Raw genomic sequence first — 12,995 nt, forward strand, 5'->3', positions numbered from 1 at the left:
CATATTTGGAAAACTATCAGCATAATTGATCCTATTAATAACAAAAACAACAAAATCTTTATGATTATCTTAACAGATGCAGAAAAAGCTTTTGACAAAATAGAACATCTATTCCTACTAAAAACACTAGAGAGCACAGTGAATCAATGGGGCTTTCCTTAAAATGATAAGTAGTATTTATCTAAGCATTATCTGTAATGGTAATAAACTAAGGATCGGGAGTGAAGCAAGGATGCCCATTATAACTCCATTATCTGATATTATACTGGAAATGCTAGCTATAGGTATAAAAGGAAAAAAAAAATCAGAAGGAATTAGAATGGGTAAAAAAGGAAACAAAACTCTTACTCTTTGCAGAAGACATGATGTTATGCTTAGAAAATCCTAGAGATTCAGCTAAAAAACCCCAGGAAAAATAATGAACAACTTCACCAAAGTTATAGAATATAAAATAAATCCATATAAATTATCAGCATTTCTATATATTCCCAACAAGATTCTAGAGACTTGGGAGTCTGTCTGCCAAGACAAACCCAGAACTATATGAACACAATTACAAAACAGTTTTCACAAAAAATAAAGTCACATTTAAAGAATTCTAGAAATATTAATTGCAGGATCATTAATAAAAATGACAATTCTACCTGAATTAATTTGCTTATACCAATCGAACTACCAAAAAGGTTGTTTTATAGAACAAGAAAAAATAACAGCAAATTTATCTGGAAGAACAAAAGGTCAAATATAACAAGGAAATTAAATTTTAAAAAAACATGGGAAGGAAGGGGGTCTATCTGGATACCAAATGCACTATACAGTGGTAAACATCAAAACAATTTTGTACTGGTTAAGAAATAGGATGGGTGGGGTGGGTTGATCAGTAGAATAGATTAAGTTCACCAGACACCAGACAGGTCACAATAATCTAGCGTTTGATAAACCCAAAAATCTAAGCTTTGTAGACAAGAATTCACTATTTGACAAAAATTGCAGAAAAACCAGGAAAGCAGTTTGGCAGAAACTAGATATAGACAATACATCTTACACTTACTTACACACACACACACACACACACACACACACACACACACGCACACACACACCCCTATCTTTTTCCTCCATTTGGCTCAATGATTTAAGATGTAAAGGGTGGTATAAGCATATTAGGGGGGAGCATGGGGAATTTTACTTGTCAGATCAATGGATAAGGGAAGAATTCATGACCAAATAACTAAGAGACAGAACGTTAGGAGATACAAAATGGATAATTTTGATTACATTTTGATTACATTAAACAAAATCAATGCCAACAACATTAGAAGAAAAGCAGAAAAAAAAATTTATGGCAAGTTTCTTTAATAAAGGTTTCATATATACATACACACGTATACATATCAGAAATGAGTCAAATTTATAAGAAAAATGAATGAATCTCCAATTCAAAAATGGTCAAAGGTTATGAACAAGCAGTTTACAGAGGAAGAAATCAAAGCCATTTACAGTCACATAAAAAATGCTTTAAATCACTCAACAGGAATGTAAATTAAGATGATTGAGGTTCAATGTCACACACCTACAGGACTGATTAATATGACATGAAAGGAAGATAATAAATGTTGGAGGGCATGTAGAAAAACTGAGACACTAATTAAATTCACTAATGTTCAACTGTGAATTGAACAAAACATTTTTGGAGAAAAATTCTCAATTACTCTCAAAGGGCTTTATAAAACTAGGCATACTCTTTTTTGACCCAAAGAGAATCAAAGGAGAAGAAAAAGAATCTATATGTAAAAAAAAAAAAAAAAAAAAAAAAAAAAAGTTTAAAGCAGCTTGTTTTGTGATGGCAAAGAATTTGAAATTGAGAGAACATCCAATAATTGGGCAATGGCTGAATTAATCATGATATATAACTGTGATAGAACACTACTGTACTATCAGAAATGATAAGCAGCTTTCAGAAAAACCTGGATTTACATGATGCAAAGTGAAGTGAGTAGAAGCAAAGCATTATATACAGTATCAACCATATTAAATGGTGATCAACTATGGACACTTTAGGTATTCTCAGCAATACAATAATTCCAAAGGACTTATGAAAAATGTTATCTCTATTTACAGAGGTGACAAACTGAAAGCAGACTGAAGCACACTTTTTATTTACTTTCTTTTTCTGGGTTTTTTTTTTCTTTTAGTTGTGGTTTAGACTTTTTTGGGGTAACAAGGATAATATGGAAATACGTTTTTCATGCCTTCACGTGCATAATCTGTATCAAAATGCTTATCTTCTCAAGGAGTATGGAGGAAGAGGCAAGAAAGAATCTGAAACTTAAAATTTTTAAAAGCTCATGTTAAAAAAACTTTTTTTCATGTAATTGAGAAAAAATAAACTGGTAGGCTAGAGGGAGAAGGACCATACAGCCAGAACTGAGCTTTCTAAATAGTTACCACCACAAGTATTAAATAGTTGTAAAGCATTTTGCAAACCTTAAAAAACTAGATAAGTGTTAATTATTATTATATATATTCATCATCCTTGTAAATCACATGTGTCCAACATGTATCTTTAGTGATACAACAGGATGTTGAGTTCTTTTAGGGGCAACTAGGTGATACACAGCAAAGAGCACCAGATCTGAAGTCAGGAAGATTTTAATTCAAATTTGGCCTCACATACTAGTTGTATGACCCTGGATAAGTCACTTACCTTGTTTGCTTCACTTTCCTCATCTGTAAAATGAGCTAGAGTAGAAAATAGCAATCAAATCCAGTAACTTTACCAAGAAAACCCAAATGGGATCACAAAATCAGACATGATTGAAATAAATGAACAATAAAGATCCTTCTAACACATACTAGAAGAACCCAACAACCTGTTTTCACAATTCTTTGACCTCTACAATCTTGTGCTCTGCTATAAAATACATAATTCTTGGGAATTAAGATGTTGATATAATTCTGGAAAATAGGAGTAGCAGGTGATGACCACAAGATGTTCTGTATATCTTGTGATATGCTTTTGTAATAACTACAGATATTCTTGAAATAACCATAAAATTTGTAAAACTCTGGCTGGACAATCAGAAAGAGAATGTCCACATTGCTAAAGATTATGCAAGCTGATTGGTTTCTCATTATTGACTATATGCTTTGTTAATTGCAAAATAGTGTCTTTGAAACTATAGAGAGATTTTGGATCTGATTTGTTATGCAACTGTATGCCTTGCTAATAAATTGTTTTGCTGGAATTTAACTGCCTCAGTTTTATCAATTTCACTAGTGATAATACCCTTCTCAAAACATACACAGCTCCATCAACCTCATTTGAGTATCTCTTTAATTAGCAGTGAGACAAAGATACAGATTACCCCTTATTATATAGAACTCAATATAGATATTTTTAACATAAATGTGAGTATGTTTTCTAAAAATATCCCACAACTTTAGCCAAATTTTGAACTGTCAACCTGAATACACCTTGAAGTTCATTTCCTTATCCTTGACAATTCTTTTTCCTCTCCATCACATAATTATCTTTTATATTACTATAAAAAACTTGCCTATCTTTTCAATGTTCAACTCAAATTCTATCTTCCTCTCTTTAACTATGCCACATGAAAGAGATCTTTTCCATTTCCCAAATACTTTTGATTAATTCAGCACTCCATTAATTGCTGGCATTTATCTTTTCACACATCTCTAATGTTATTGATCCTGAACAAGATATTTAACCTCTCTTGAGCCCCAGTCTTCTCATTTGTAATATACAAATAGTAACACATAAAAGTGCAAACATCCTAGTAACTTCTACTAGTTAGAATAAATTAGGGCAATTATAAAATTATGTAAATCACCCCTATGAGTTTACATCATTGATCCAAGTCCTTTCTATATAGTGAACAAATTTACATTTAAAATTTCATACTTTGCTGTTGAATGGAGCTGAAGGAAACTGGAGCGAACCTCTGTTTTCTAATCTTAACTGGGCCCTTCTTAATATCTTTGCTATCCCATTTTCCTCAGTTGTTATTCCAAATTTTCTTAATTCACATATAAAACAGGGAGAGGGAGAAAGAGACAGAGAGGGATCATCCCCATGTCTTGCCTCATTATTCTTATTGTTCCACACTCTCTTGTCAAAAAGGATAGAAAGACCTTCTCCTTGCCTAGGTAAACTTTTATATAGATACTCTTGATGCCAAATCCTCTTCATTTCTCCAGGAAATTTCCCCCACTATCATTCCTACTCTCATCTTCCATCATTTCATTTCTACTAACTCCTAATTTATTGTCTGTAAACATAATCAAGGTAATTCTCAGTGGATCTGACCATATCCAACAGCCATCATCATCCTATATGTCTCCTAATTTCTCAGCTAAAATCTTTGAGAAATTTATTTACAATCTATTCTTCTACATCCTCTTCTCTACACACACATGGAATACTAGCTAGCTGATATAAATGAAGCACCAAAGTACCCTGATGAAAACTGTAAGTGACATATTGGAGCCAAGCAAATAACCCTATTGACTACTTTTCCTTCAGGCCCCAATGAGGACAGATTAGAGTAGCAAAAGACACTGCTGCCGCCGCTGCTACCACCACAACAAAACCAAACCACTAGACCCGCTTTAGGCCCATTCTCCATTGCCTTCATTGTAGGAAGTAATAATTACAAAGAGAGGGCCACCCTTTCTCATCACCACCAGCAAAAAAAAAAAAACTGTTGACCAACAACTACTAAAAAGAAGATAGATACAAGTTTCTGAGTCTGCAATATCCCCCAAAGAACCATTATGGCCAAATTCCAGAATTTTCAAGTCAAGGAGCAGCTAGAAAGAAACAAACAAATATTGTGGAGTTACAATCAAGATAACTCAAACGTAAGACTTAGCAACTTCTACATTAAAGAATCCAAAGGCTTGGAATATGATATTCTGGATGGCAAAGAAGCTAGAATTACAACCAGTAATCACCTACCCAGCAACATTGTATGTTCTTTCAGGAAAAAAAGTAGATGTTTAATGAAACAGAGGACTTTCAAGATTCCTGATGACACTGTACCTCTCTCTGTCCTGGATTTCCCTAACTACAACTTTTCTTTCTTAGTTTCCTTCCTTGGTTTTCATCCATATTACACTATCATCCATGCCAAAATGGGCCCTTAAAGATTTCACTCTGAGCCTTCTTATCTTTTTTACTCTATATTATTGATGGTTTTGCCTAAATATTTTAAGCTAAAATATTTCTTTTTGCTATCTTCAAGTATTTAAAAGATTGTCAATGATTCTCTAGGGGATATTGCACACTCAGGACACCTGTGTCTATCTTCTTTTTGGTGGTTGTTGATCAACAATTTTTGCTGGTGGTGATGAGAAAAGTGGCCCTCTCTCTGTAGTAATTTCTTCCTACAAAAATGATCACAAATAACAAAACAAAGTATATCATTGGAAATACTATGCTTTATAAAGTTTCAATATGCAGAGTATTCCTAAAAAATAAATATTATACTATCTTGATATTGCTGTGAGAAATACTGAAAAATTAGGTTTCCAAAGAATGTCCTAAGCTTCAAGGTAATTGTAAAATACTACTTCTAAGTACCACTCAAAACCAGAGGGTTTTCAGAATGTGAGAAATTAAGGAAAGTTAGGTTTCCACAGGACAATTAAGTTTCTATCTCTTAGAAGCCTGAGCAAATAAGGAAATGGGAGCTCTAGAGAAATAAGCCAATCAGAATCTTGTGATTCTGAGAAAACCACAAGCTTAAAATAATAGCCATTTCAGGCCAAAGTGGTTGGGATCAATGACCTGATTGAATAATTTGCATCTTAAATGTTTGTCTTGTTTTCTCCCTTTATACTTTAAAGGGTAGAATTTATAAGATTTTATAGACCTGATGGGAGGAGAATGTTAAATAAGGCCATGATGAAGAAGATTCGGCAGTAAATCATTGATGTGCTCAAGCAATATGTTGATGTCTTAAAAAAATTTTTGGAAAGGCAGAGTTGAGATGAGAGAATAAAAGAAAGGACTGGCCCAGCCACTTCAAATTCCTTTGGGTGGTGACTGAACAGATTTTGAAAAAGCTGAGTTTTCTAGCAGAAGGCCACTTCAGTTGAGTAGAAAAGACCCATGATACCGGGATGGGAGTCCAACTTATAGTCCTGATGCAGGCCATGACATGCCAGCACAGCCCTGTTTCCTGCACCATTGTGGTCCCAACCCCAGCCTGGTATCATTAAAAGCAAGAAATTTGGTGTATAGGGATATGTGTAATTGCAAAACAAATACCTGAAAGATGTGTGATGTGTCTAAAGATAAAAAAGAAGGTATTGAGGAGATGTCCTTTGGGGGAAGATAGCCCAGAGTATTTAAGTTAGATTTTACTGAAATGACGTCAGTGGGAAAACTGAGATATTTACGGGTTATAGTGGACTATTTGATAGGATGGGTGGAAGCTTTCCCCTGAGATCTGCTGCTGCAAGAGAAGTTAGTGGAATACTTAAGTATAGATTAAATATAGTGGAGACTAATGATTCTGATAATGGAACATACATGAGAAGGGATAGACTCATTACACCAGGGTTAAAGGACCTATGGAGGAACCTCAAGAAAGGATTGTTAAGAATAACTTATAACCTCTAAAATTGACTTTGCACCAGGACAATTAGGAATATTTTGGTGGAAAGGGAGATGAACTGTGCTTAGAGGAATTTTAACAATATTGATATGCCTATTATTTAAAAATTTAGGAAAGTTTATAGTGACTTCTTGATTGGGAGCTAGATGAATTGATTTTTTTTAGGATGAAAAATTGTTGATTCTGATAGGGTTTTTTAATGTTAAATTAGGACAACCCCACCCATGAATCTCTTATTGTTATCAATGTAAGATTACACTCAAAACTTACTTAGGATATGTGATCTTTAAGAGCTAAATTGACCTGAAGCTTCAATTAATGAAATTTACTATTTGAGTTAAAATCTCTTGGTACTGTAATCGATTTTGTTTAGAGTTTTAAATATTAATTGTCTACTGAAATCCTCAAGTCAGAAACTTGAGAGAAATGCCACAAATTACTCAGAGGATTGTGATCCTGAATTGTTACAGGTGAAGGTCAGTATCTAGACAAGAGTAGGAAGGACAACCCTCACCTTTGCTTAAGATGGGATCCTTCTGACTCAGTTTCCCAATGGTGTTCCTTTGAATAAGAACCCACATGATTTCTGAGTCTACAGGTGGAATTGTTACTGGTTGTCAACTGTGAAAAAGCTATGGAAGCTTTATCCTTCATGTATGTGCTCTCAAACTGAAACCTGAAGGACCAGTTTAGATTCCATTATAATCATGTTCCCACTTTTTTCTTATAGCAAATTTCTATAATCAGAGCAAGTAATCAATAGAAGCCATGAGCATAATTCAAGAATGTAAGTAAGACCTTGCAATTTTAAATCTGAAAATATTTAGTCATTATATCCTAAGTAGGTAAATGAATATTTGGACCAGTCATCTATCTGTTGTTGGTAGATACAAGTTTGAACATTGGATATATAAGGGAGATGGGACATGCTTTTACATATTTAAGGGGCATACAGTGGGCATATTAGAAAGATTGTAATCCAAAACGGAATGGACCAATTATGATCTCTGAGGGAAGGGACTATGACAAGCTAACAAATCTAAAGCTTCTCTTGCAGGGTGCATACTCCTCCCTCTTTCCCAAGAGAACCTGAGCCCACTTCTAGCAGAAAGGTTAAGACAATTCCTTAAAGTTCTTCTTTAATAAATTTTCCTCATATCTGAGGATGTATCAAGTATGTTTCTAACAATGCTTGCACACAAATTTAACAGTAACACAGTTTTCTTAAACTCAAAATTTAGAGTTAGTACAAACTGCTATAGTCATAATAGGTAGCTTATCTTCCCAATGCTACTTGAATAATGAATTCTAGGGTTATTTCAGTTATCTTTATATTGCTAGTCTTTGCAAGTAGTAGACATTTATTTGAAAATAATTTAAAGTTAAAAGAGAACATAAAGTTCAACCAGAATGGACTAATGAAGAACCTAAGCTGGCATCATGGAACAATGGAAAGAGCCCTGGGATCGGAGTCAGAGGTCTTGGTTTCAAATGCAGCCTGGTATATTTACTTGACCTTGGTCAAGTCACTACCTTTCTGAGTCTCAATATTCTCATCTGTAAAATGCGGGAGTTGAATTAGATGGCCCCTAAGATTTCTTCCAGTTATGATCTCTTGTATAGATGAACTACTAAAAACAATCGTTAAAGATGATTCACACTTATCAAAATTTGGGGCTCTAAAATGGGAAAAACAAAACACTTCTTAGTTCATATTTTTATGTAGCACCTTAGTGCTACATAGGTAGTACCTTAAGAGAGATTCTTACAGCACCTGTCTATATCACTCCAAAATGCTCCATAACACCCTACACAAACACTTTCTTTGGGATCATATGAGCAAATTCCTCTAGTTGCAATACGTGAAAAGTCATTTACATATGACATAGTGTCCTAAAAATACAACATAGCTCCTCCCAACAAGGTTGACATTATCACAATTGAAATCTCAGGGAAAGGAAACAAGAATTCTCAAATAGCATTTTTTAAAAGTCCTCACAACCAGTCCCTAACAAGAATTACAAATTGGGCTGCAAATTGGCTACCTTGATGTTATCACTCACATTTCATCTCAATTCCAGGTGCCTCTGCACAAGCTTTATTCCAGGGTATCTCCCTCCTCACCTTTTCTTATAGAAATGCTAGCTTTTTTTTTCAAAATTCAGCTCCAGGGTCTTTTCCATTTTAAAGTCCCACTTACTTATTTTGTATATTATAAAAACTGTTTACGTTGTCTTACTCCTCACACCCTTCTTTCCTTTCCTCCTCCCAAATAATAGAAAAGCAAAAATTACTAAAGAAGATGGGACGAGTCTCTTTGTCTTTGCACTCCCAGTAGCATGCATATTGTTTGGCACAGAGTAGGTGCTTCATAAATAGTTGCAGACAGTCTGACCCTATCCAAGTCAACCTTTAAGGTGATTTTCTCTAGAGATTTCCACCAAAGAGCAGAATAGTCAGGAAAAAACAAAACAAAACAAAACAAAAAAAAATACAAAAAACAAAAACATTATCTTCTGCAGCTTCTAGCAATTCAAGGCGTGACCACACCTCCCAGGGGGAGTGCTTTGGGTAGGAGGGAGCTTTAAAACAAATACAGTGGGTTGGGGGTGTGACGGGGGTGAAGGAACCTTTCAGCCCTACAAGAAAGAACAGCACTGCACAGCCAGCCTTCAGCAGCCATCCCTATCCCCAAAGCAAAGAGCTCCACGCGAAAACCTAACGTAGACCGAGAAAAAGAGCGTCCACCCGCGCAGTCAATCCTCAGGCAAAGCAAGAATCCGGCATGATCCTAAGGGCTGGTCGGCCTGCAAACCCTAGGACCCAACTCCCCCTACACTCTCCACGACGTACTCCCCCCCAAAAGAACACGTGGTTTCTAAAACGAGAAAATTCCTTTTCCAAAATGCTCCAGGAGCGGGGGCGGGAGCGCGAACCCCAAATGCAAAGAGATGACAAAAGGCAGTGGGGTGGGACCTAGGGGCCAGCTCACCGACCCCGGCCTCCAAAGGGGCGGGTCCCAGGGATGAACTTGGGGAGGGCGAATTTGGAGTGGGAAGGGGGAAGGAGCCCGGCCCTCCCCTTCTCGGCGCACAGTCCGTACCTGTTGGAGTGCGGAGCAGCCCTGACAACCCGAGGCATCCGCTGCCGTTCCCGCAGCCTTGGAGTGAGTCTCCCCGGGCATCATGGTGCCGCAGGAAGCCGGACTCCTCTGCCTCAGGGACCGATCGCCTCCACCGCCGCTTCGTACGACCGCCGCCGCCGCTGCTGCTGCTGTTGCCGCCGCGGCCGCCGCCGCCGCCTGCCCGGCCGGAGCCTGCGGAGCCACTTCCCGCCGGGACCGGGTGAGTCCATCCGGACACCGATGTCCCCGCGGAGCGAGCGAGCGACACCCCGAGCCCGTGGTAGTCGCCGCCCCGGGTACCGTGGGGAAAACGCTGCGCCGGGCACCGCCCTAGAGAGCGACGCGACCCATTTAGGACCCCGCCTTTCCCTGCCGGGGCGAGGTTGTCCATAGCACAGCCTGAAAGAAATGAGCTAAAACTACATATTGCAGGAATCTGAAGATCTGCCGATCCGGATGTTCTAAAATTAAATATATAAATAAGGGTTGGCGTCGTCTGAGACCCCTCACCACCCCAGGAATTTAACAATGCAGATTCTTTTCTGAGCAGGCACTTGGGCAGGCTCCTAAGTCGGCAGAAGGTGGGAGGCAGCGCCCTCTTCTCGGAGGGAGAAGGCGGAGCCTCACCTGGAGCGTAATATTTTTGCTTCGTGGGCAGTCGAAGGCCCCCAGGGCGGGGAAAGTGACTACCCGGAGTTATAGAAAGATGCCTGTGAAATTCACTACTTTCCCGCGTCTGTCCTGATAGTGGAGCGCCGTTCCCAGCGTGCCGCGCGACTGGCGAAGCCGGCAGCTACTGGTTCTGTTCCCGAGGCGCGCCCGATGATATGAGCGTGGGGGCAGAGTGGTCCAGGGGCCTGGATAGGTCCTGGTACGTGGTCGCCCGACTCCAGACTTTCCCAACAATAATGTTCGTAGTCATATATATGTGATCTGGCCCTTTAAGGTTTGCTAGTGATTTCCTTTTAAAAGATCTGATTTGACCCCGTCTTCCCACCCACCTAGTGACGTAGGGCTCTCGTTATCCCCTTTTTACTACGGAGGACATTCTAGATCAAAAACGCAATCTTAGCAGGCTTCTCGGCCTCTCAAAGCACCCACAAATAAGTTTTTTCATCATCATTTTTTTAATAACAGCTGATCATTTGCATGCGGTTTCTCTTTAGAGCCTCCCGGAACCACTGGGTATTTGTCTTCCCATTTTATAGAGTCGGAAACTGTCGCAGCTGGTGTAAATCCCAGGCTTGCTGAGCCAGAGTCCAGCACCTTGTGCGCTCGGACGTGGGAAACCGTGTTTCTTTAGCATTGGCAGTGTCTGTCCAGGGCCTGAGCTCCGCTGAAGCCAAGGTTAAAACACCTCCAAACAGGAGACGGGTTCCTTGGAATCATTCTAATATAGTACATTTACTCCGCTTAATAAACAATGTAACAATTCCAGCTAATTTACTTAATTGCTGTGACCTTGCTGCAAATTAGTCTCTCTGGCTAAATTTTCTTCATAAATATATGTAAAAATATATATGTAATAATAATATATATGTGTATATATATATATATATATATAAATAAGTAAAATAAGAATAAATGATGTATGATAGAGCTTCCCACACTATGAGGAGAAATACAAACCTCGTTCAGAGCCTTTCGTATATAGGCATCTCTGTATCAACTTAAAGTTTTCTCGACAATAGAGACAATGTATCATGTAAAATCTTTATAATGGTGACCACTGTGAGGGACAGCGAGGTGGAGAGAGTGTCTAGAAATAGGAAGACTCATCTTCCTGACACTAGCTATGCCACTTAACTGTCTGCCTCAGTTCCCTTATCCTTACAGTATCCCTGTATCTGGAATAGGAAAGAACAACTACTCCAATATATTTGCCAAGAAAACTCAAAATGGAGTCACAAAGAAAACTACTATAATGATATGTTTGTAAGGAAAGAAATATAAGGGAATCTTGTTTGTTACTTTAGATAAAAAGGGACAAGAAGCAGCATGTGTTATGTGTCTATTATGTTCCAAAAACTATGTCAAGCCTTTTATAAATATATAATTCTACAACTCTGGAGTAGGTATTATCATAAATATCCATATTTTATAGCTAAGGAACCGGAAGAAGAAATAAAATCATTTTGCCCTTGTCATGAAGCTAGTGAGTCTTTGAACTCGCCTCTTCTTGACTTTAGGATCTAATACTTTGTGTGTTAAGGCCACCTAGCAGAATTAAAATTATCTGAAGCATGCTGACCTCACAGGTCATTAAGAAAAGCTAGTCCCTTCTGACAGGGCACTAGGAAATAATTGTTTTTTGTACCTATGAGTCTAGAAATCTGTAAGAATAGCTGGACTCCATGGCCCTCAGAGCCAATTGGATCTTCTACACAATTCATCTAACAATAACAATGTATATACATAATCTATATTCATTCATATGTAAATCTCAAGATTACAATTGTAACTACCTTCTTGAGTATTATTTGAGAGAACCACCCAAAACTTTATTTCAGACTATCGGAGGAACTTCAAGGCAGTAGTCCTGGGAAAAGCTCCCACCCGCACTAATTGTTTACTATCCATCTAAGTTTTATTTTCTTAGGTTTTTTTGGTTTATTTTTTTGTTTTGTTTTGTTTTTTTGTCTTTGTTTTCATCCATAAAACCAGTGGGAAAGGCCTTCATTTCTCCAGTTATAAATTTATAGATAAATGTCCACCTGGACCTCAGGAGCCTCAGAGGACCTGGGATTACAGATGTGATCTTTCACATTATTTCCATTAGCACACACACATTTTATCTATATCTTTCACATCTTTCACCCACTCAGAGACACCAAAAGCCACCTGAAAGCAGTTAGCAGACCCAGACTCCAGTAGAATTCTTAATGTATATCAGAGAGTTAGAGATAAAACTTTTTCTTTTTTCTTTTTCTTTTTTTTTTTTTTTTAAATTATAGGAATGCTGAAAAGCTGTTTTAGAACCTCCATCCTACTACTCCATATGAAAGCCTATATGGAGATCTGTAGCAAAACATTTTCTCCAATCTGAGTCCAAATTATACTGGGGCTACAGCATCTCATTAACTACATATTTTCTTTAATAAAGCTCTTCTGGACAAATATATCTTGCATATGGATTTCCTGCTTTACTCCTGCTAATTGTGAAACCCAATATCAATATAATTACTCTTTTGGAGAAGGCTTTGCTAACAGGTGTAAAAATTAAAAAG

At 37.6% G+C, this 12,995-nt stretch overlaps 1 protein-coding gene across 3 annotated transcripts in view; it reads right to left on the minus strand.

Moving 5' to 3' along the window:
- ICE1 (interactor of little elongation complex ELL subunit 1) overlaps positions 1-10,093 on the minus strand; it is a 74,630-nt gene extending 64,537 nt beyond the window's left edge. For all 3 annotated transcript variants that reach the window (XR_012484379.1, XM_074279148.1, XM_074279149.1), the window contains exon 1: positions 9,748-10,093. Coding sequence is in view for 2 of the 3 variants with exons in the window: in XM_074279148.1 (XP_074135249.1) it covers positions 9,748-9,831 (84 nt within the window). In the remaining variant the exon portion in view is untranslated. The remainder of the gene's footprint in view (positions 1-9,747) is intronic.
- Between the last annotated feature and the right edge of the window lie 2,902 nt (positions 10,094-12,995).

Source organism: Sminthopsis crassicaudata, chromosome 1 (genome assembly GCF_048593235.1).
Source record: "Sminthopsis crassicaudata isolate SCR6 chromosome 1, ASM4859323v1, whole genome shotgun sequence".
Classification (NCBI taxonomy): domain Eukaryota; kingdom Metazoa; phylum Chordata; class Mammalia; order Dasyuromorphia; family Dasyuridae; genus Sminthopsis; species Sminthopsis crassicaudata.